Source organism: Caretta caretta, chromosome 7 (genome assembly GCF_965140235.1).
Source record: "Caretta caretta isolate rCarCar2 chromosome 7, rCarCar1.hap1, whole genome shotgun sequence".
Taxonomy (NCBI): Eukaryota; Metazoa; Chordata; order Testudines; family Cheloniidae; genus Caretta; species Caretta caretta.
Window position 1 is genome coordinate 126,833,832 of NC_134212.1, and position 21,661 is coordinate 126,855,492.

The following is a 21,661-nucleotide window of genomic DNA, read 5'->3' on the forward strand; positions in this document are numbered from 1 at the left end:
TGTCAAATTTGAGATTATTATCACAGCAGTTAAGGCTCTAAACCCTATTTTCACTCCATTGTGACTGTCTCAAAAAAAAAAAAAAAAAACCCCACAAACAAAAAAAACTCTCATTGGGCTGAAATTTCTCATGCTTTATCTTTATTTTTATTTTTTTGCTGCATTCAAAGCTCACTCTCAGTCCATGAATAAGATCATAGTTACCCCTCAAATCTTTGGAAAAATTCAGGGGCCCCTGAAGAAGTAAACACTGTTGGCACAGCCATAGCCCAGTAACAGCAACCACACACACAAACGTGTATGTACACACATACAAATTTGGTGGCACCTAGTGGCTATTCTTACCAAATGCACCAATTCCCAATGGACATATTTTCACAGCAGAGTGAACCTTCCTCTCCAAGATCTCATGTGGTGGTACTGAGCATCTACACCTTCACATGGTTATTGACCATCCAGTCTACAACACAGTTGTCTCTAGAAAGAGGACATGTTATCTGCTCATGCTTTGCCTTTTTGTTCATCTTCCTCCCTCTGACAATGGGTAACAAACTTCCCTCCTGGCTTATTCTATTAATACACGTTTATTATGGTAGAAGTTCACAAAGGCTTTTGACCTGCTCAGCACAAAGGGCCTTTTCCTAGTATTGGAGGGAATTGGTTGTCCCCCCAGTCTTATCTGAGCCTTCTATGATGGCATAAAACTACAGTCAAATCTGAGGGTGATCAATCTGACAGCCACAGTGGTTTCAAACAGGGATGCATTTTGGCACTAGCACTCTGATATATTCTTCTCTCTGCTACTTTGTCATGCTCTCTCATCTAGTACTGAAGGTATACGTCTGCATACAAGATCAGATGGGAAATTCTTCAACATTGCACATCTAAGAGCAAAAAAGAGGCAAAGTTAAATGCCTGTTGATAACAGAACTTCTGTCTGCAGATGATGCAGTGCTCATTGCACACAGTAAAGAGGAGCTCCAGCAACTTTCATCAAGCTGCTAAGGCAAAGCCGTGCCAATTTGGACTAAACATCAGTGTATATAAAATGCTTATGGCACAAGGTGTGTTGACTGCACCAGAAGCTTCAATAGCTAACATCCTGGTAGAAGTTGTGCACAAGTTCTGCTGTCTAGGATCATCTGTATCAATCTCTTTCTAGATGAGAAGTTTAATTCTCATATCAGAAAGACAGCTACCACATTTTGCCAACTGACCAAATGTGTTTGGCATAACAAAACTAACATTGAGAACCAAGATACAGATAGTGTTTTCCCCAGGAATTGAAATTGCGGGGAGAGGTGTTCAAATTTACAGGGTGGGGGGGTCAAGGCCAATGAGGGGTGAGACACTGAGGGTGAAGATGGGCTCTATGGCACCATAGTAAAAACTGAAAAAAAAGTATTTCATGACCATTTTATTAGATTTAACTCATGTTTTAAAAGTCACACATATTAAAGTTAGCTTTCTATGAAGCCCTATATCTCATCCTTTCTGGTTTCTTGTTATAAATTTGCACAACTATGTTAATGAACTTCTTGAATGCAGTGCGTTCATCTTCAGTGGCTTCTCATGTGTCCGGTACTTCCATTCCTTCAACAGATATGCTCATTAGTTCATTCACGTGATCAGGCAGAAGGCAACTTCTTTCAGAACATAAAATTGTATTCAAGGATGAAAAAGAATGCTCAACTGTAGCTATTGTAACTGGGACTAGAAAGAGATGAATTCCTATTTCTTTTATCCCAGGAAACATAGCACAAAGATCTGGTTGAGCCATTAGTGATGATAAAAAAAGCTGAAGTCGTCTTCATTCATCATAGGATATTCCACTGTGTGTTCAAATTTTCTATTCTGTCCTGAGCACATGGCAGCCTCATTGCAGGTAGTGCCTCACTCCACTCAACTGTTTTAATAACAATTGAATCTGTAGATGAATAATATCATGACACTTTATATTTGGTTTTTAATATACATACTGACTCCTTACCTGGCAAATACATCCTTCCAAGAAGGAGCTTTGTGTAGTTACATATGTCAGCTTGTGAATGCAATTAGTACATAAGTCAATCACAGTGTGTTGTATTAATATTTAAATGTTTGCCTGACTTTGCAGGGGAAGTGATGAAACAACATGTAGGAGAATAACTTTGTTTAATTTTAGGAAAAAGGGAGTCTGGCCCTATTAGCTAGATGAAAATAACGCACCACTCTACCAAAACATCTAGGGCAGAAATGTGTGGCCTTCCCCTGGTCACGTCCCCAACACTGCTGATGATTCAGGATGAGTGAATGACCTTCATGCATTCTGCTTAAATGGGTATTTCTAATGCACCCATCATCATCGTGTCTGAGTGACAGTCTGTTGCAACTTATCAAATGCAAGTGTCACTAGCCTCTGTTTGCCAGAAGCTGGGAATGAGCGGATCACTGATGATTACCTGTTCTGTTCATTCCCTCTGGGGCACCTGACATTGGTCGCTGTTGGAAGACAGGATACCGGGCTAGATGGATCTTTGGTCTGACCCAGTGTGGCCATTCTTATGTTCTTAAATGTTCTCCCATGAGAACAATTGAGTAGGTCATGACCTAGATTTCAAAATTCAAGAGTATTTTCAGTTTTGGTTGCAAACCAAGAGTTTTGGCAGGTCTGTCTAACTAGAGAAAGGTCATAACTCTGCACCTTTAACTCCAATTTTGACATAGGCACACTGTGCCTAAGTGATTTCAGTTTGGGATTTCCTTAGCACTTCAAGTATATCAAACCATCATGGCCCAGATCTATAAGGAGCTGACTGGGTGGAAGTTGTTGAAATTCTACTAATTCTACTAACTGGTGGTGAAAATTTATCAACACTACACTAGGAAACTGCATACTATCTTGTACTATGCCTCCTTACATCCCTATCTATAATGTGTAGGAGGAAAAAAAACTGTGATGATAGGGGACTTCAATTTGAGTACTAACAACAATCATGTTATCAGTACTAAAATATCCTTGGAATTTCTAAACATTATAAATGACAATTTACTAACTCAAGAAATGTTGCAGCCAACATGAGATAATTATTTATTAGATCTTGTCTTAACAGATAAAGAGGATTCAATCACGGACCTAAACATTAATGGTAGCTTAGGTACAAGTGATAATGACTTGATCACATTTATAATGCGCAAGCAGAATAAAATCTAGACCGGTAATATATATATACACTTGGTGCTTTACCAGGGCCTAGTTCACAAAACTGAAAACCATTATAAAAGACAAATCATATACCGGGAGGAAGAACTTAATCAGAAAAAAGTGAATGATAATTGGGAATCATTTAAGAACACCATACGAGGTGCCCCAAAAGCCACAAGTGAAGAAGAAAGCTGTACTAGTTAAAAAAAAATGCTGTGATGTAGGGAAAGTGAAGGTAGCTATTTATTTTTTTATATATATAGCTGATAGGAATTGTAGAAAACTGATAAGGGAAGCTATGGCACACAAGGAGGAACCTATGATCAGCAGAATCAAGGACAATAAGGTGGGTGATCTAGTGGACGTACTTGGACTTTCAGAAAGCCTTTGACTGGTCCCTCACCAAAGGCTCTTAAAGCAAATTATGCAGTCATAGATTGAGGGGGGAAGGTCCTCTCATAGATCAGTAAGTGGTTAAAAGACAGAAAACAAAGGTTAGGAATGAATGGTCAGTTTTCACAATAGAAAGAGGTAAATAGTGGCATCCCCCAAGGATCTATACTGGGACCAGTGCTGTTCAACATATACATAAATGATATGGAAAAAAGAGGTAAACAGAGAGGTGGCAAAATTTGCAGATGATACAAAATTACTCAAGATAGTTGAGTCTAAAGCTGACTATGAAGAGTTACAAAAGGATCTCACAAAACTGGATGACTGTGCACCGAAAAGTTGATGAAATTCAGTGTTGACAAGTGCAAAGTAATGCACACTGGAAAACATAATCCAAAGTTTACATACAAAAAGATGGGATCTAAATTAGCTGTTACCACTCAAGAAACAGATCTTGGAGTCACTGAGAATAGTTCTCTGAGAATATCCGCTCAGTGTGCAACAGCAGTCAAAAGTTAACAATGTTAGGAACCATTAGGAAAGGAATTGATGATAAGACAGGTTTTAGAGTAACAGCCGTGTTAGTCTGTCTTCGCAAAAAGAAAAAGGAGTACTTGTGGCACCTTAGAGACTAACCAATTTATTTGAGCATAAGCTTTCGTGAGCTACAGCTCACTTCATCGGATGCATACTGTGGAAACTGCAGAAGACATTATATACACAGAGACCATGAAACAATACCTTCTCCCACCCCACTCTCCTGCTGGTAATAGCTTATCTAAAGTGATCACTCTCCTTACAATGTGTATGATAATCAAGGTGGGCCATTTCCAGCACAAATCCAGGTTTTCTCACCCCCCACCCCCATACACACACAAACTCACTCTCCTGCTGGTAATAGTTCATCCAAAGTGACCACTCTCCCTACAATGTGCATGATAATCAAGGTGGGCCATTTCCAGCATAAATCCAAGTTTAACCAGAATGTCGGGGGGGGGGGGTAGGAAAAAATAGGGGAAATAGGCTACCTTGCATAATGACTTAGCCACTCCCAGTCTCTATTTAAGCCTAAATTAATAGTATCCAATTTGCAAATGAATTCCAATTCAGCAGTTTCTTGCTGGAGTCTGGATTTGAAGTTTTTTTGTTTTAAGATAGCGACCTTCATGTCTGTAACCGCGTGACCAGAGAGACTGAAGTGTTCTCCGACTGGTTTATAAATGTTATAATTCTTGACATCTGATTTGTGTCCATTTATTCTTTCCTTTTATTTTTCTTTATTTTTTCCTACCCCCCCCCCCCCCAGACATTCTGGTTAAACTTGAATTTATGCTGGAAATGGCCCACCTTAATTATCATGCACATTGTAGGGAGAGTGGTCACTTTGGATAAGCTATTACCAGCAGGAGAGTGAGTTTGTGTGTGCGGGGGCGGAGGGTGAGAGAACCTGGATTTGTGCTGGAAATGGCCCAACGTGATTATCATACACGTTGTAAGGAGAGTGATCACTTTAGATAAGCTATTACCAGCAGGAGAGTGGGGTGGGAGGAGGTATTGTTTCATGGTCTCTGTGTATATAATATCTTCTGCAGTTTTCAAGGTATGCATCCGATGAAGTGAGCTGTAGCTCACGAAAGCTTATGCTCAAATAAATTGGTTAGTCTCTAAGGTGCCACAAGTACTACTTTTCTTTTTGATGATAAGACAGAAACTATTATAATGCCACTATGTACATGCATGGTATGCCCACACCTTGAATACTACATGCTTTTCTGGTTTCCTGCAAAAAAGCTATCTTAGAATTGGAAAAAGTACAAAGATAGGCAACACAATTGATTAGGGGTATAGAACAATTTCCATGTGAGAGATTAAAAAGATTGGGACTGCTCACTTTAGAAAAGCAATGACTAAGGGGGATGATACAAATGATGATACAGATGATACAAAACTACTCAAGACAGTTAAGTCCCAGGCAGACTGCGAAGAGCTACAACAGGATCTCTCACAACTGGGTGACTGAGCAACAAAATGGCATATGAAATTCAATGTTGACAACTGCAAAGTAATGCACATTGGAAAACATAATCCCAACTATACATATAAAAGGATGGGGTCTAAATTAGCTGTTACCACTCAAGAAAGAGATCTTGGAGTCATTCACAGAATCATAGAATATCAGGGTTGGAAGGGACCTCAGGAAGTCATCCAGTCCAATCTCCTGCTCAAAGCAGGACCAATCCCCAACTAAATCATCCCAGCCAGGGCTTTGTCAAGCCTGACCTTAAAAACATCTAAGGAAGGAGATTCCACCACCTCCCTAGGTAACGCATTCCAGTGTTTCACCTCCTAGTGAAAAAGTTTTTCCTAATATCCAACCTAAATCTCCCCCACTACAACTTGAGACCATTACTTCTTGTTCTGTCATCTGCTACCACTGAAAACAGTCTAGAGCCATCCTCTTTGGAACCCCCTTTCAGCTAGTTGAAAGCAGCCATCAAATCTCCCCTCATTCTTCTCTTCTGTAGACTAAACAATCCCAGTTCCCTCAGCCTCTCCTCATAACTCATGTGTTCCAGACCCCTAATCATTTTTGTTGCCCTCCGCTGGACTCTCTCCAATTTCTCCACATCCTTCTTGTAGCGTGGGGCCCAAAACTGGACACAGTACTCCAGATGAGGCCTCACCAATGTCGAATAGAGGGGAACGATCACGTCCCTCGATCTGCTGGCAATGCCCCTACTTATACACCCCAAAATGCTATTGGCCTTCTTGGCAACAAGGGCACACTGTTGACTCATATCCAGCTTCCCGTCCACTGTCTCCCCTAGGTCCTTCTCTGCAGAACTGCTGCCTAGCCATTCGCTCCCTAGTCCGTGGCAGTGCATTGGATTCTTCTGTCCTAAGTGCAAGACTCTGCACTTGTCCTTGTTGAACCTCATCAGATTTCTTTTGGCCCAATCCTCCAATTTGTCTAGGTCCCTCTGTATCCTCTCCCTACCCCCCAGCGTATCTACCACTCCTCCCAGTTTAGTGTCATCCGCAAACTTGCTGAGGGTGCAATCCACACCATCCTCCAGATCATTAATGAAGATATTGAACAAAACCGGCCCCAGGACCGACCCTTGGGGCACTCCACTTGATACCGACTGCCAACTAGACATGGAGCCATTGATCACTACCCGTTGAGCCTGACAATCTAGCCAACTTTCTACCCACCTTGTAGTGCATCCATCCATCCCATACTTCTTTAACTTGCTGACAAGAATACTGTGGGAGACTGTGTCAAAAGCTTTGCTAAAGTCAAGGAATAACACGTCCACTGCTTTCCCTTCATCCACGGAACCAGTTATCTCATCATAGAGGCAATTAGGTTAGTCAGACATGACTTTCCCTTGGTGAATCCATGCTGACTGTTCCTGATCACTTTCCTCTCGTCTAAGTGCTTCAGAATTGATTCCTTGAGGACATGCTCCATGATTTTTCGGGGAACTGAGGTGAGGCTGACCGGCCTGTAGTTCCCAGGATCCTCCTTCTTCCGTTTTTTAAAGATGGGCACTACATTAGCCTTTTTCCAATCTTCCGGGACATCCCCCAATCGCCATGAGTTTTCAAAGATAATGGCCAATGGCTCTGCAATCACATCCGCCAATTCCTTTAGCACTCTCAGATGCAACGCATCTGGCCCCATGGACTTGTGCACGTCCAGTTTTTCTAAATAGTCCCAAACCACTTCTTCCTTCACAGAGGGCTGGCCACCTCCTCCCCATGCTATGCTGCCCAGTGCAGTAGTCTTGGAGCTGACCTTGTTCGTGAAGACAGAGGCAAAAAAAGCATTGAGTACGTTAGCTTTTTCCACATCCTCTGTCACTAGGTTGCCTCCCTCATTTAGTAAGGGGCCCACACTTTCCTTGGCTTTCTTCTTATTGCCAACATACCTGAAGAAACCCTTCTTGTTACTCTTAACATCCCTCGCTAGCTGCAACTCCAGGTGTGATTTAGCCTTCCTGATTCCATTCCTACATGCCCCAGCAATATTTATATACTCATCCCTGGTCATTTGTCCAATCTTCCACTTCTTGTAAGCTTCTTTTTTGTATTTAAGATCAGCAAGGATTCCACTGTTAAGCCAAGCTGGTCGCCTACTATATTTACTATTCTTTCTACACATCAGGATGGTTTGTCCCTGTAACCTCAATAAGGATTCTTTAAAATACAGCCAGCTTGATGAGTACCTGTTCTGTTCATTCCCTCTCGAGCACCTACCATTGGCCACGGTTGGAAGACAGGATACTAGGCTAGATGGACCTTTGGTATGACTTAATATGGCCGCTCTTATGACTGAGGTCTACAAAATCAGGACTGGTGCAGAGAAAATAAATAAGGAAGTGTTATTTACCCCTTCACCTCACACACAAACGAGCATCACCCAATACAATGAATAGCCAACAAGCTTAGCACAAGCACAAGGAAGTTCTTCTTCACACAAGAGAGTCAACCAACCTGGGGATCTCGTGGCCAGGGGATGCTGTGCAGGCTGACCCTATAACTGGATTAATGAAAAGAGGGAGAGACGCTCATGGACGACAGAGAGCGGGCATCAGCGGGCAGGGACACAGCGCCACGCTCCCGCAGTCGCCAAGCCCCTCACTGCCAGACGTGGGGACTGGAGCTCACTCGAGGACTGCCCTGTGACCTGGGCGCTGGGGCATCGCCCCACCGGGATCGTCCCGACAGGCACCCGCTTCCCGGAGCGGGAGACCGCGCCACCGCGGCGGCGGCAGGCGAGGCCCTGCGGAGACCGGACCAGCTCTACTGGGAGCGAAGCCGCACGGAGACGGCCCAGCCGGCTCCCCCCTCTGCGCACACCCCGGGCCGGGCCGGGCCGGGCCGGGCCAGGCCAGCCCACGAGGGGCGGGCTCTGTGGGGGCGGGGCTAACCCCCCTACCGCCCAGGGGCCGCCTCCATCCCCACGCTCGCGCTCAGGCCCAGCCCCGACGAGGCGTCTGCCTGCCACCCAGGGGCGGGCCGAGGAGGAGATTGATGTACGCTTGCGCATTGGGTGGGGGGGCCTTCGACACGCGCCTGCGCTAAGGTTTATCGCGAGACCAGATCGCTTACGACATGACGTCAGACGTTAGTGTATCGGTTCCCTGGCAACAAGTTGATGTTATGGGCCCGAAGCGGCTGTTGCTCCAGCTCCTGCTATTGCTGCAGCCGCGGTGGGGGGCTGGGACCCCTAGCCCGACCGCGGGGATCGGCCCCGGCGCCAGCCCCGCCAGCCCGACCGCGGGGATCGGCCCCGGCTCCGGCCCCGCCAGCCCGACCGCGGGGATCGGCCCCGGCTCCGGCCCCGCCAGCCCGACCGCGGGGATCGGCCCCGGCTCCGGCCCCGCCAGCCCGACCGCGGGGATCGGCCCCGGCTCCGGCCCCGCCAGCCCGACCGCGGGGATCGGCCCCGGCTCCGGCCCCGCCAGCCCGACCGCGGGGATCGGCCCCGGCTCCGGCCCCGCCAGCCCGACCGCGGGGATCGGCCCCGGCTCCGGCCCCGCCAGCCCGACCGCGGGGATCGGCCCCGGCTCCGGCCCCGCCAGCCCGACCGCGGGGGACGGCCCCGGCTCCGCCAGCCCGACCGCGGGGGACGGCCCCGGCTCCGCCAGCCAGACCGCGGGGATCGGTCCCGGCTCCGGCCCCGCCAGCCCGACCGCGGGGGACGGCCCCGGCCCGGCCACCGAACCTGGTGGCATGACTCCGGGGGGAAGTTCAGGCCCCGGACCCCCCAGCCCAGAGGGAGGCAGCTCCGCGGAGCCGGAGCCCAGCGCGACTCCGGGAGTCCAGGGAGACCCATCCGCTCCCGAAGGTGAGGAGGGGCCCACAGTCCCTTCTCGCTCATCCCCAGCAGGACGTTGCCCAGGCCCAGGGTGCGCTCTCCTCCGGCCCAGCCTGTTTCCTCCCTGCCCCATGCCCTGCAAGGAAATGCCCAGGGTCCCCTGTCCCTGATCTGGACCCAGCCTGTCTCTCCACCCATTCCCAGCAGTACAGTGCTCGGGGTCCCCTCTCACCCTGACCTGGGCTGTCTCCTGACTAGTCCCCTGCAGTACAGTGCCTGGGGTTGCCTTTCTGCTGACCCAGCCTCCCCTTGCCCCATTCCCTGCACCCTACTGCTTGGGTTCCCCTCTCCATCTGACCTGGCTTGTCACTCCTCCTCATCCCCTTCAGGACAATACCCAGGGTCCTTTCCCATATCAGCCTGTCTTTCCTGAATTTCCCTCTGGCTGGTCTCCCTCACCTACCCCAAGGTCCCCTCTCCCCCTGAACCAGCTTTCTCCCCATATCACCTAGAGGACGGAGTCTGGGATCCCCTCTCCCCCTGATCTGGTGTCTCTTTCTCTCTTCTTAGCTTGTTTGCCCACCTGTATCTGCAACCTGCATTCTGGATCCTGTGACATAAACTGCTGCTGTGATACTGACTGTTACCTTGGCTGTGATCTGGGGGACTCAAGGGCTACCTTCTCCTTCTGTCTTCCAGGCAGTACCAGGTAAGGTGTGAGGGACCGGCTTCCTGATGCTCCTCAGTGCTGCATACAGATACCATTGCAAAGCAATGGTGAAAGGCCATGGGCAGTGCTGATGCCTGACTGTTGTAATGTATTTTTTCCCCCTTTTCAACCCAAGTGGCTAGTCAAAGTCTGGGGCCTGGGAGTAGAAATTGGTGAGAGGCAGGTATACTTTTGATGCAGTTTTGTTTATTACAAATGTAATCCACACACCTCCTGGGTGAGGTGTTCTGTCCTATCTGGTGGCACTGAGACCACTTAGAGAGAGATTAATGAGTCTGATCTACAGCCTTAGCCAAGGGCCATGGGGCTTTTAGCTCATGCAGTAGAGGAGGGGTGGCCAACCTGAGAAGAAGCCAGAATGTACCAATGTACATTGCCAAAGAGCCACAGTAACATGCCTCAACGAGCCTTGATGCACGTCAGCAGCCCCCCAATCAACTCCGTCCCCGCTTCCAGCACCTTCTGCCCCCTGGCAGCCCTGCTGATCAGTGCCTTCCCCATCCCTCCCCACACCTCCCGATCAGCTGTTTAGTGGCATGCAGGAAGCTCTGGGGGGAAAGGGGGAGGAACAAAGCTATGGCAGGCTCTGGGGAAGGGGTGGGATGGCCTGTGTCAGAGCCAGGGGTTGAGCAGTGAGCACCCCCTGACCCACTGGGAAGTTGGCACCTGTAGCTCCAGCCCTGGAGACGGTGCCTATACAAGAAGCTGCTGTGATGGGTTGGATCACAGAAACCCCCTGGGAGTTGCCACCTGATGTGCCTAGTCAACTTAGGACTTCAGTGCCCTGCCTGGTTTGAGCCAGACCCGCTAGCCTGCTGCAAACCCCAGACCCAGGTCTGAACCACGTGCCCCAAAGCTGTAGCGTTAACTGAAAGCAGCTTACAGAAGCGTTCCTGTCTTTAACACTCAATGCCCAACTCCCATTGGGGTCCAAACCCTAAATAAATCTGTTTTACCCTGTTTCAGAATAGCAGCTGCGTTAGTCTGTATTCGCAAAAAGAAAAAGGTATACTTGTGGCACCTTAGAGACTAACCAATTTATTTGAGCATAAGCTTTCGTGAGCTACAGCTCACTTCATCGGATGCATAAAGTGGAAAATGCAGTGAGGATTTTTTATACACACAGACCATGAAAAAATGGGTGTTTATCACTTCGAAAGGTTCTCTCCCCCACCCCCCCGCCACTCTCCTGCTGGTAATATCTTATCTAAAGTGATCACTCTCCTTACAATGTATATGATAATCAAGGTGGGCTATTTCCAGCACAAATCCAGGGTTTAACAAGAATGTCTGAGGAATACCTGGGGGGGGGTAGGAAAAAAACAAGGGGAAATAGGTTATCTTGCATAATGACTTGAATAGAGCTTGAATAGAGACTGGGAAACCTATTTCCCCTTGTTTTCTCCTTCCCCTCCCCACTGTTCCTCAGACGTTCTTGTTAAACCCTGGATTTGTGCTGGAAATGGCCCACCTTGATTATCATACACATTGTCAGGAGAGTGATCACTTTAGATAAGCTATTACCAGCAGGAGAGTAGGGTGCGGGGAGAGAAAACCTTTTGAAGTGATAAACACCCATTTTTTCATGGTCTGTGTGTATAAAAAATCCTCACTGCATTTTCCACTTTATGCATCCGATGAAGTAAGCTGTAGCTCACGAAAGCTTATGCTCAAATAAATTGGTTAGTCTCTAAGGTGCCACAAGTACTCCTTTTCTTTTTACCCTGTATAAAGCTTATACAGGGTAAACTCATAAATTGTTCGCCCTCTATAACACTGACAGAGAGATATGCACAGCTGTTTGCCCCCTCAAGTATTAATAAAAAGAAAAGGAGTACTTGTGGCACCTTAGAGACTAACCAATTTATTTGAGCATGAGCTTTCTTGAGCTACAGCTCACTTCATCGGATGCATACCGTGGAAACTGCAGCAGTGCCACAAGTACTCCTTTTCTTTTTGCGAATACAGACTAACACGGCTGTTACTCTGAAATCTGTAGGAGGGGGAATGGGGTGGCTGCCTGTTAAGTGACTCTTCTGGTCTTTCCCTGGTAATATAAACTGGACACAGTATTTTCCACGGTATGCATCCGATGAAGCTCACGAAAGCTTATGCTCAAATAAATTGGTTAGTCTCTAAGGTGCCACAAGTACTCCTTTTCTTTTTATGTCCATGCATGACTCACAGTTTTTGCAGGCAGAAGCCATTGCCCACATGGTATCTTGAATGTCTCTAGGAAGACTTCTTATGTGGATTGGAGCATTCCAAGATGAATTGTTCCTTAAGTGCTTCTTGATTGGGCATTTAACTTTGCAAATTCCTTTCTCCAGGAACTGACCAAATCCTCTACTAAGGTAATTTAGAAATCAAGCCAGTACACAGCCAATATTCATAACTTCGAATACAAAAATGATACATGCATACAAATAGGATTAATAGATTCAGTAGATCCTAAACTTTACATAGATATGTTACATGGCATATTTAGCATAGAACATATTCCAGTTATGTCATATATATTCATAAGTATATTTCCATAAAGCCTTATGGGGGGAACTGTCACAGCTGCATATTAACTTCTGAAGAGCCGCATGTGGCTCCGGAGCCACAGGTTGGCCACCCCTGCAGTAGAGGCTCATGCATTTAGCTCCCAGGTTCGATCCCACCGCTGAAGACCGGGGTCTGTCGGTGTTACAAAAAGAAAGTACAAAGTTCTGTGTCTCTGAATGCAGAGGGAATCAAAGAGTAGGAAATGGCTTTTTTTCCCTACAGCACTAAGAGCATTCTCGTCTAGGTTTCCTACTGGGTCAGCCACCATGCTTTCAACTGCTTCTTGAGGCTGTGTGTCTGTCTCAGGCTTTGTTTACACTAGCACTTTTGTCGGCAAAACTTTTGTTGGTCAGGGGTGTGAAAAAACCACACCCCTGACCAATATAAGTTTCATTGACAAAAGTGCTGGTATTGACAGCACTATGTCAGTGGGAGAGCATCTTCTGCTTACATAACTACCAGCGCTCGTTGTGGGGTGGTTTAGTTACGCTGGTGGAAGAGCTCTCTCCCACCGGCATAGAGCAGCTACACAGACGACCTTACAGTGGCTCAACTGCAGTGGTACAGCTGTGCTACTGTAAGGTCAGTAGTGTAGACATAGCCTCAGTCAAGTCTGGTCTCAGTTTCTACGTGGTCTCTCTTCCCATACATACACCCCTACCCAAAACAATACTCAGCCAAAAGCTCTTGGGTAGGTTCACATACATCTTTTGTCTTGGGTGGGGCTTATGCTTATAGTTAGGTTAATTGAAGGGTGAGTTCACACCTACCAATCTCAATGGGGTTTTTTAACTCTGCTCATAACAACCCTTCTCTTTCTATCTCCCAGGCAGCAGTAGTTGAGTTGTGAGGGACTGGCATGCAGACATCTTGGCTAAGCAATGGCTAAGGGACCATGATAATGCTGTTGCCTGATTGAAGTAACTAACATACACATGTGCAAGGAGATTGGGGTCACACTTTGAGTCATCGAATCATAGACGATTAGGGTTGGAAGAGACCTCAGAAGGTCATCTGGTCCAACCCCCTGCTCAAAGCAGGACCAACCCCAACTAAATCATCCCAGCCAGGGCTTTGTCAAGCCAGGCCTTAAAAACCTCTAAGGATGGAGATTTCACCACCTTTCTCGGTAACCCATTCCAGTGCTTCACCACCCTCCTAGTGAAATAGTGTTTCCTAATATCCAACCTAGACCTCCCCCACTCCAACTTGAGACCACTGCTTCTTGTTCTATCATCTGCCACCACTGAGAACAGCCTAGCTCCATCCTCTTTGGAACCCCCCTTCAGGTAGTTGAAGTCTGCTGTCAAATCCCCCCCTCACTCTTCTCTTTTGCAGACTAAATAAGACCAGTTCCCTCAGCCTCTCCTCATAAGTCATGTGCCCCAGCCTCCTAATCATTTTCATTGTCCTTGGTGGACTCTCTCCAATTTATTCACATCTTTTCTGTAGTGGGGGGCCCAAAACTGGTCGCAGTACTCAAAATGTGGCCTCACCAGTGCCGAATAGAGGAGAATAATCACTTCCCTCGATCTGCTGGCAGTGCTTCTACTAATGTAGCCCAATATGCCGTTAGCCTTCTTGGCAACAAGGGCACACTGCTGACTCATATCCAGCTTCTCGTCCACTGTAATCCCCATGTCCTTTTCTGCAGTACTGCCACTTAGCCAGTCAGTCCCCAGCCTGTAGCAGTGCATGGGATTCTTCCGTTCTAAATGCAGGACTGTGCACTTGTCCTTGTTGAACCTCATCAGATTTCTTTTGGCCCAATCCTCCAATTTTTCTCGGTCACTCTAGACCGTATCCCTACCCTCCTGTGTATCTACCACTCCCCCCATCTTAGTGTCATCCACAAACTTGCTGAGGGTGCAATTCATCCCATCATCCAGATCATTAATTAAGATGTTGAAAAAAATCGGCCCCAGAACTGACCCCTGGGGCACTCCGCTTGATACCGGCTGCCAACTAAACATTGAGCCGTTGATCACTACCCGTTGAGCCCAACAATCTAGCCAGCTTTCTATCCACCTTATAGTCCATTCATCCAATCCATATTTTTTTAGCTTGCTGGCAAGAATACTGTGGGAGACCATATCAAAAGCTTTGCTAAAGTCAAGGTATATCACGTCCACCGCTTTCCCCATATCCACAAACTCAGTTATCTCATCATAGAAAGCAATCAGGTTGGTCAGGCATGACTCGCCCTTGGTGAATCCATGTTGACTGTTCCTGATCACCTTCCTCTTCTCCAAATGCTTCAAAATGGATTCCTTGAGGACCTGCTCCATGATTTTTCTGGGGACTGAGGTGAGGCTGACCAGTCTGTAGTTCCCCGGATTCTCCTTCTTCCTTTTTTAAAGATGGGCACTATATTTTCCCTTTTCCAGTCGTCTGGGACCTCTCCCAATCGCCACAAGTTTTCAAAGATAATGGCCAATGGCTCACATCAGCCATCTCCCTCAGCACCCTCGGATGCATTGCATCTGGCCCCATGGACTTGTGCATGTCCAGCTTTTTCTTTGCTTTCTCACTGTCTGAACACTCCCAACAGAAACTAAAATCCAGACACAGTTATTTTAATATCACTTGGTGTTTGTGTGATCATGTTCAAATGCCTGAGGTCAGTTAAATGATTCTGAGGGAGGAACTGGAGATGTTTGGGCAGGGCTCATACATTGTCATGACAGTTTTGCAAGGTTGGACATGATGACTTTATAATGAAATTATTAGGGATGGCAACTGAGAGGCAGGGGATAGGGAGACAGATTGGAGAGAAGGGGGAGGAGGTTGGGATGGGCTGGGCTGTTCTAGAAAGGGGGAGATGTGGTAGAAGGCTCGTACTCCTGCGATTATATTGCATTGTAAAGAATCCTAAAGTGCCTCGCAAATACACAGTTCACTTCTCACCCACAGCTCCTTCTAGGGTGAGACACTAACTGTCTAATTGTTTAATAATGCAAAACATTATTTTTAATGTTTAATAATGCAATACAGTTTGTGTTAGGAAATTAAGAAGAATTCGGTATCCAGTTGGTTGGGGGGCGGAGGGACATGGAATGTAAGTGTATCCTTAGCGTTAGCTCTCTCTCTCTTCTGTTTTTTGTGCAGAATTGTGAACCAAGTGTGCGTGGAGAAGTCTCTTATTTTCAGAAATAACACCCCTTATCACACTGAAATCGTCACTGACCCCAGCGGATATGAGTCTCTGTTCTGTGTGCAGCTGAGTGATTGTAAGTAGTCTTACCCTCGGCACACTGAATTCCCAAGTTCTCCCTGATCAGGGAATCTGATCTGTAACATCTTGTGAATATGAGGGGTGAACAGTCAGCTGTTCCACAGCACTTGCCAGCATCACTACAGGCCCAGGGTGGGAGGAGGAGTTACCTTTGAGCTGAAGTTGGCCAAGAAATCTACAAGATTGCGACAAGGTATTATTGAGGCCAAGAGCTCAATGAAATTTTAAAAGTTAAGACATTTATGAGAATAATTATAACATTCACAAGGATAGTAAAGAAGATGAGAATGCTATAAGGGGTATAAACCCTCTGGCTTCATGGCATGAATCTTGAGTTAGAAAGCAGCTGCCCCAGGGGCATGTTACTCCATAATGGGCTGTTTTGTGTTTTCTTGCGTCTTCCTCTGAAGCATTTGGCAGTGACCATTGTCAGAGACTGGAGACCGGACTAGATGAGCCAATAGTCTGATCTAATCTGACAATTTCTGTACGATGTTACTGTGCCTACCCCTGAGTCTCCCTACTAGTTTGTATTTTTAAGTTCACATTTCCTTATTGTATAATATGTTTTTCATTCACCTCTTGCTCTTTCCAGGATCTGTTCAAATATGCAGATTCATATGGCCTACACTCAGCTGGCTAGGAAAACACAGATATTTTACTTACTTGCTATGGGCCTGAGCCAAAGTGCTTTGAAGTCAGTATATCACATTATATAATATATATACCAATGTAACAATTTCTCTTTCAAAGAGCCTGCGGAGGTTTATCAGCCATGTGGTATTTCTTTTTCTGGATCATGGTGATGATATTAAAAATTTATATAAAACAGGGAATAAACCCATCTACAGGTCTAGTTTTTTTTTTTTTCCACCTCATGGATTCTAAAACATGCTTCTCCTGTAAAGTAACTCCTCGCTTAAAGTTGTCCCAGTTAACATTGTTTCATTGTTACATCGCTGATCTATTAGAGAACATACTTATTTAAATTTGCGCAATGTTTGCTTATAACGTTGTTTGGCCCTGGGGGCTTGGAACAAGGTTGGGCCGGCAGCCCCCATATCAGCTCTCCTCCACCCCCCAGCCCCTCCCGCCCATCAGCAGCCCCATGGATCAACAACTTCCCCCTCCCTCCCTGCACCTCCCGCCTGCAGCAATCATCTGTTTGGGGGCATTCAGGAGGCTCTGGAAGGGAGGGGCAGGGAGCGAGGACTTGGCGTACTAGGTGATATACTAGCTAAAGCAGCCCCCTGCTTCTTCAATTCATATTTCAGCTCACCAAAAGTTAAGGCCAAAATTTTCAAGGGTGTCTTTTAATATTGTGCGCCTTAATATTTAGGTGCCCATCTTGTGATGGGATAACTGGCTCTGTGGATATGGGGAAAGCAGTGGACGTGATATATCTTGACTTTAGCAAAACTTTTGTTACGGTTTCCCACAGTATTCTTGCCAGCAAGCTAAAAAAATATGGATTGACTGAATGGACAATAAGGTAGATAGAAAGTTGGTTAGATTGTTGGGCTCAACAGGTAGCGATCAACGGCTCGATGTCTAGTTGGCAGCCGGTATCAAGCGGAGTGCCCCAGGGGTCAGTCCTGGGGCCGATTTTTTTCAACATCTTAATTAATGATCTGGATGATGGGATGGATTGCACCCTCAGCAAGTTCGTGGATGACACTAAGATGTGGGGAGAGGTAGATTCACTGGAGGGTAGGGATAGGGTCCAGAGTGACCGAGAGAAATTGGAGGATTGGACCAAAAGAAATCTGATGAAGTTCAACAAGGACAAGTGCACAGTCCTGCATTTAGGACGGAAGGATCCCATGCACCGCTACAGGCTGGGGGCTGACTGGCTAAGCAGCAGTTCTGCAGAAAAGGACCTGGGGATTACAGTGGACGAGAAGCTGGATATGAGTCAACAGTGTGCCCTTGTTGCCAAGAAGGCTAATGGCATATTGGGCTGTATTGGTAGGAGCATTGTCAGCAGATCGAGGGAAGTGATTATGCCCCTCTATTCAGCACGGGTGAGGCCACATCTGGAGTATTGTGTCCAGTTTTGGGCCCCCCACTACAGAAAGGATGTGAACAAATTGGAGAGAGTCCAGCGGAGGGCAACAAAAATTATCAGGGGGCTGGGGTACTTGACTTATGAGGAGAGGCTGAGGGAAAGGGGCTTGTTTAGTCTGCAGAAGAGAAGAGTGAGGGGGGGGATTTGATAGCAGCTTCAACTACCTGAACAGGGGTTTCAAAGAGGATGGAGCTAGGCTGTTCTCAGTGGTGGCAGATGATAGAACAAGAAGCAATGGTCCCAAGTTGGAGTTGGGGAGGTCTAGGTTGGATATTAAGAAACATTATTTCACTAGGAGGGTGGTGAAGCACTGGAATGGGTACCGACGGAGGTGGTGGAATCTCCTTCCTTAGAGGTTTTTAAGGCCTGGCTTGACAAAGCCCTGGCTGGGATGATTTAGTTGGGGTTGGTCCTGCTTTGAGCAGGGGGTTGGACTAGATACCTCCTGAGGTCTCTTCCAACCCCAATCTTCTATGATTCTATGATCTTATGATGCATGGGGCCTGATTTAAAAAAACAAAACAAAATATGCATCTCCAATTTAATGGAGGTGTAGGTACTCAGCACTTCTTAAAACCAGACCATCGAGGTCTTAAGTTGGGTACTGAGAAACAGGGGTACCCATGATCAGAGTGATTTGGAAAATTTTGTCCGGAGGCACTTGCTCAAGATCAGACAAAGTCTGTGGCAGAGGCAAAGAACAGAGCTCAGATTTCCTTATTCTCTGTTTTGTGCCTTAACTTGAAGACCATCTTCCTTCCCCTTGGAATAGTCTCTACTTCTCCTTCTTGAGAAAATGGTGTTTTGTGGCTTTTTATCATCAAAAGGAAACAGATTTCCGAAATCCTTGCATGTCATACAGCCTGTTGCTGAACCTGGGCTGCAGTGATGATGGCTGAAACAGGAATAGTTCCACCAAGCAAGGGTGCAATGACCCACAGAGAGAATGCCATTGGGTTGAGCATTGGACCTTGCTTTGCTTGGCCAAAAATAAGTGTTTACCAATCATATTTGAGATACCTCAGTTATTTCACTATACATAGAATAGCACATAATGGTTAGTGTCTCAGATATACTCCTGGGGAAATTCTGTGCCAAAAAATTAAAAATTGTGTGCACAGTATTTTAAAATTCTGCATATTTTTTCAAAATAACGCAATATAATCACACTAGTTTCAGTTATTTTGGTGATTTATTTCAAAATACCTGTCAGCAAGTATGTCTGTAACAATACAGACAACAAAAAAGATTCAGGAAATGTTTTTTGACAAATAAATTTCTTACTAGGCACATTAATAGAGAACTTTGAATAATAATTCATTTAAACTACAATACAGGAGCATATTTCCCGCACCCCTCAGAAGCAGTGCAAAGGCTCAGGGGAGTCAGAGGTAATGGAGGAGCTAAGGGAAAGGGAAGTAATTGCTGGGAAGGAACCTGGGAGTGAACCTGGAGGGGTGTGGGTGGGAGAATTGTGGAACAGTTTTTTTTGTGGTGGGAGGAATTGTTAGGGACTTGGGGAGCCTCCCCCATGCAAACCCTGCCAGACCCCGAGCCTCTCCTGTTCAGTCAGGCACATTTTCCCCTGTCCCCATGTGGCCCTGCACCCTCATTTCCCCCTGTTCCCCTGTGTTCTGCATCCTCACCCAGCCAGGTATGGCTTCCCCTGGCCCAGTGTGTCCCTGCATCCCCACTCCCCATTCAGCTAGGCATCGCTGCCTCTGTCCTCTTGTGTCCCTGCACTCCCATTCAGCCTGTCTGAATGTTGTCACACCACTAGCTTCTGTTCCCCCACCTCAGTCTGTCCCCCCCACTAGCTCTTCTGAACCCCAGTCTGTGTGACCCCCAGCAGCACCGTGTGCCCCGCTCCATCCAGCCTGCCCATATCCTGTGCCTTCTCACCTGGCTGTGCAAGCAGGCAGGGCGTTGTGAGGAAGGCAGCCTCTGCCCCCTCTCTCTCCACAGCTGGCTTCTCTGGCCAGTGAGCGAGCTGCCCTCTCTTCTGGTGCCAAATCAGCTCTTGGTGAATGAAACATGTAACTGCAGCATGACCCCTTTCGCAGCTTCACTTTGTCTCCCCATCTGAATCAATTATTTTGTGGGTGGGAGGGGGAATCTGCGGGGGACATAAATTCTGCATTTTGTAGCCTTTTATTTTATTTTAAGTGAATTTTGTAATCTGGTATTCCACCACCATAGGTTTGGCTCTGATGGCTACAGTTTCAAGCTTAACAGAGTGAATGTCAGCTCTGCTACTTGCTTCAGATTTAGAGTCCCTGGGAACACATAAAGACCACGGGTAGTGATCACACATACATTCACAAGTACAAGGTCTAGTCTGTTTTACAAGTTTTATTAAGTTACAATTAAAGTTATGATTACCCAAACGTATAGAAATTCTATACAGACCTATGCACAAGTTACAAATATAGTTATACTCCCATCCTTAACAATAATGTTAGGGTCTGATGGGTCGCTAATGGCTTGATCATCAGTAGAGGGATGGTTCCTGCTGGAATCTCCCATAGGAAGCTCAATTTTCCCATTCTGGGCATCCCCTTTTTATGATGTGATTCTGTCTATACCTACATTCTGCGCATGTCCATTCTGCGCATGTCCTCTTTTCTCTTATTGGTCTGTGTCCCCTGGAAACTTAAGAGACCCCAATTTTCTATAGGCTATGTACGTTCCCTTTATTCTCATTAGCACTGATGCACAACATGTATCCTGTGGTTAAGATACATGTCAGACAGTTGCGCCTTTACAATATTTTTATGATCTAATATTAATCTTCTGGGTAATTTTGTGCAATATTACCACTTGGTACCACTTTTCCCATAATTTTAGGGCATCGGGTTATTTTCCGGTCACTTATGTCATCATTTCTTGTCTCCAAGGCCTAAAATAGCTAAGCTAAATTCTTGCAAGCCTCAGCCTACAGGTTCTTGCGTTTCAACTTTTCTTACTCATATCTAATATTTGGTTCCTCTAAATACCGATCAATCTTACACTTTTATAATCCTACAAATTCATTCTAGTCAACATACAGTGAATATGTATAACATATTGATTCATCTTAACATTACACAATAAATGAATAATAACTAAAATCATTGGCTACAGTTTGTGCAGTATTCCCCCAGGAGTACAGATACCACCATTGTCCTCTCTAAAGACTTCTTTCTGCTCTAATCTTAGAGCCTCTCCTTTCAAATTCTAAGGCCAGAAAGGATCACTGTGATCATCTAGTCTGATCTCTAGCATAACATACACCAACCTCACTCTTCTTGACCCCGGATCATTTTCCAAGATTTTATCACTACTGTTTTTATTTATATTTTGGGGATGGGAGAGGGCTGTATTTTTGAAAGGTCAAACAGATGTGTAAGAAACAGTCATGCTTTCAGCCCACTTGGACAAAGTTGGTGAATTGAAAAGAGACAAAGAAACAAGAATTGGTAAAGTTGAGTGATACCGCTCCACATCTTCTACTCCCCACTTTGCTGTAGGGCAGGCAGACAACACTTTCAAGGGAGCCTGGGTTTGAGTTGCCTCCCTTGCTTCGGGGTTCATTCATTCACTCCTACAAGATATTGCTGAGCCCAAGGGCCTAGAAGGATTTAAAAAAGTATTAGATGTTTACATAGCGGAGAATATCCAGAATTGTATCATAT

The 21,661-nt window shown here is 46.1% G+C and overlaps 2 protein-coding genes across 8 annotated transcripts in view; one reads left to right on the forward strand and one right to left on the reverse strand.

Moving 5' to 3' along the window:
- ENTPD1 (ectonucleoside triphosphate diphosphohydrolase 1) overlaps nt 1–8,598 on the reverse strand; it is a 92,265-nt gene extending 83,667 nt beyond the window's left edge. For 2 of the 3 annotated variants that reach the window (XM_048858673.2, XM_048858671.2), the window contains exon 1: nt 8,078–8,598. Coding sequence is in view for 1 of the 3 variants with exons in the window: in XM_048858670.2 (XP_048714627.2) it covers nt 6,794–6,818 (25 nt within the window). In the remaining 2 variants the exon portion in view is untranslated. Of the gene's footprint in view, nt 1–6,793; nt 7,380–8,077 lie in introns of all 3 variants that reach the window. The other variant, XM_048858670.2, reaches the window with a different exon arrangement.
- Nucleotides 8,599–8,683: 85 nt separating this feature from the next.
- Nucleotides 8,684–21,661, forward strand: part of TCTN3 (tectonic family member 3) — a 63,510-nt gene continuing 50,532 nt past the window's right edge. For all 5 annotated transcript variants that reach the window (XM_048858665.2, XM_048858668.2, XM_048858666.2 and 2 more), the window contains exons 1-3: nt 8,684–9,434; nt 9,975–10,113; nt 15,793–15,914. In XM_048858665.2, the coding sequence (XP_048714622.2) occupies nt 8,699–9,434; nt 9,975–10,113; nt 15,793–15,914 (997 nt within the window). In that variant the 5' untranslated portion in view covers nt 8,684–8,698. The remainder of the gene's footprint in view (nt 9,435–9,974; nt 10,114–15,792; nt 15,915–21,661) is intronic.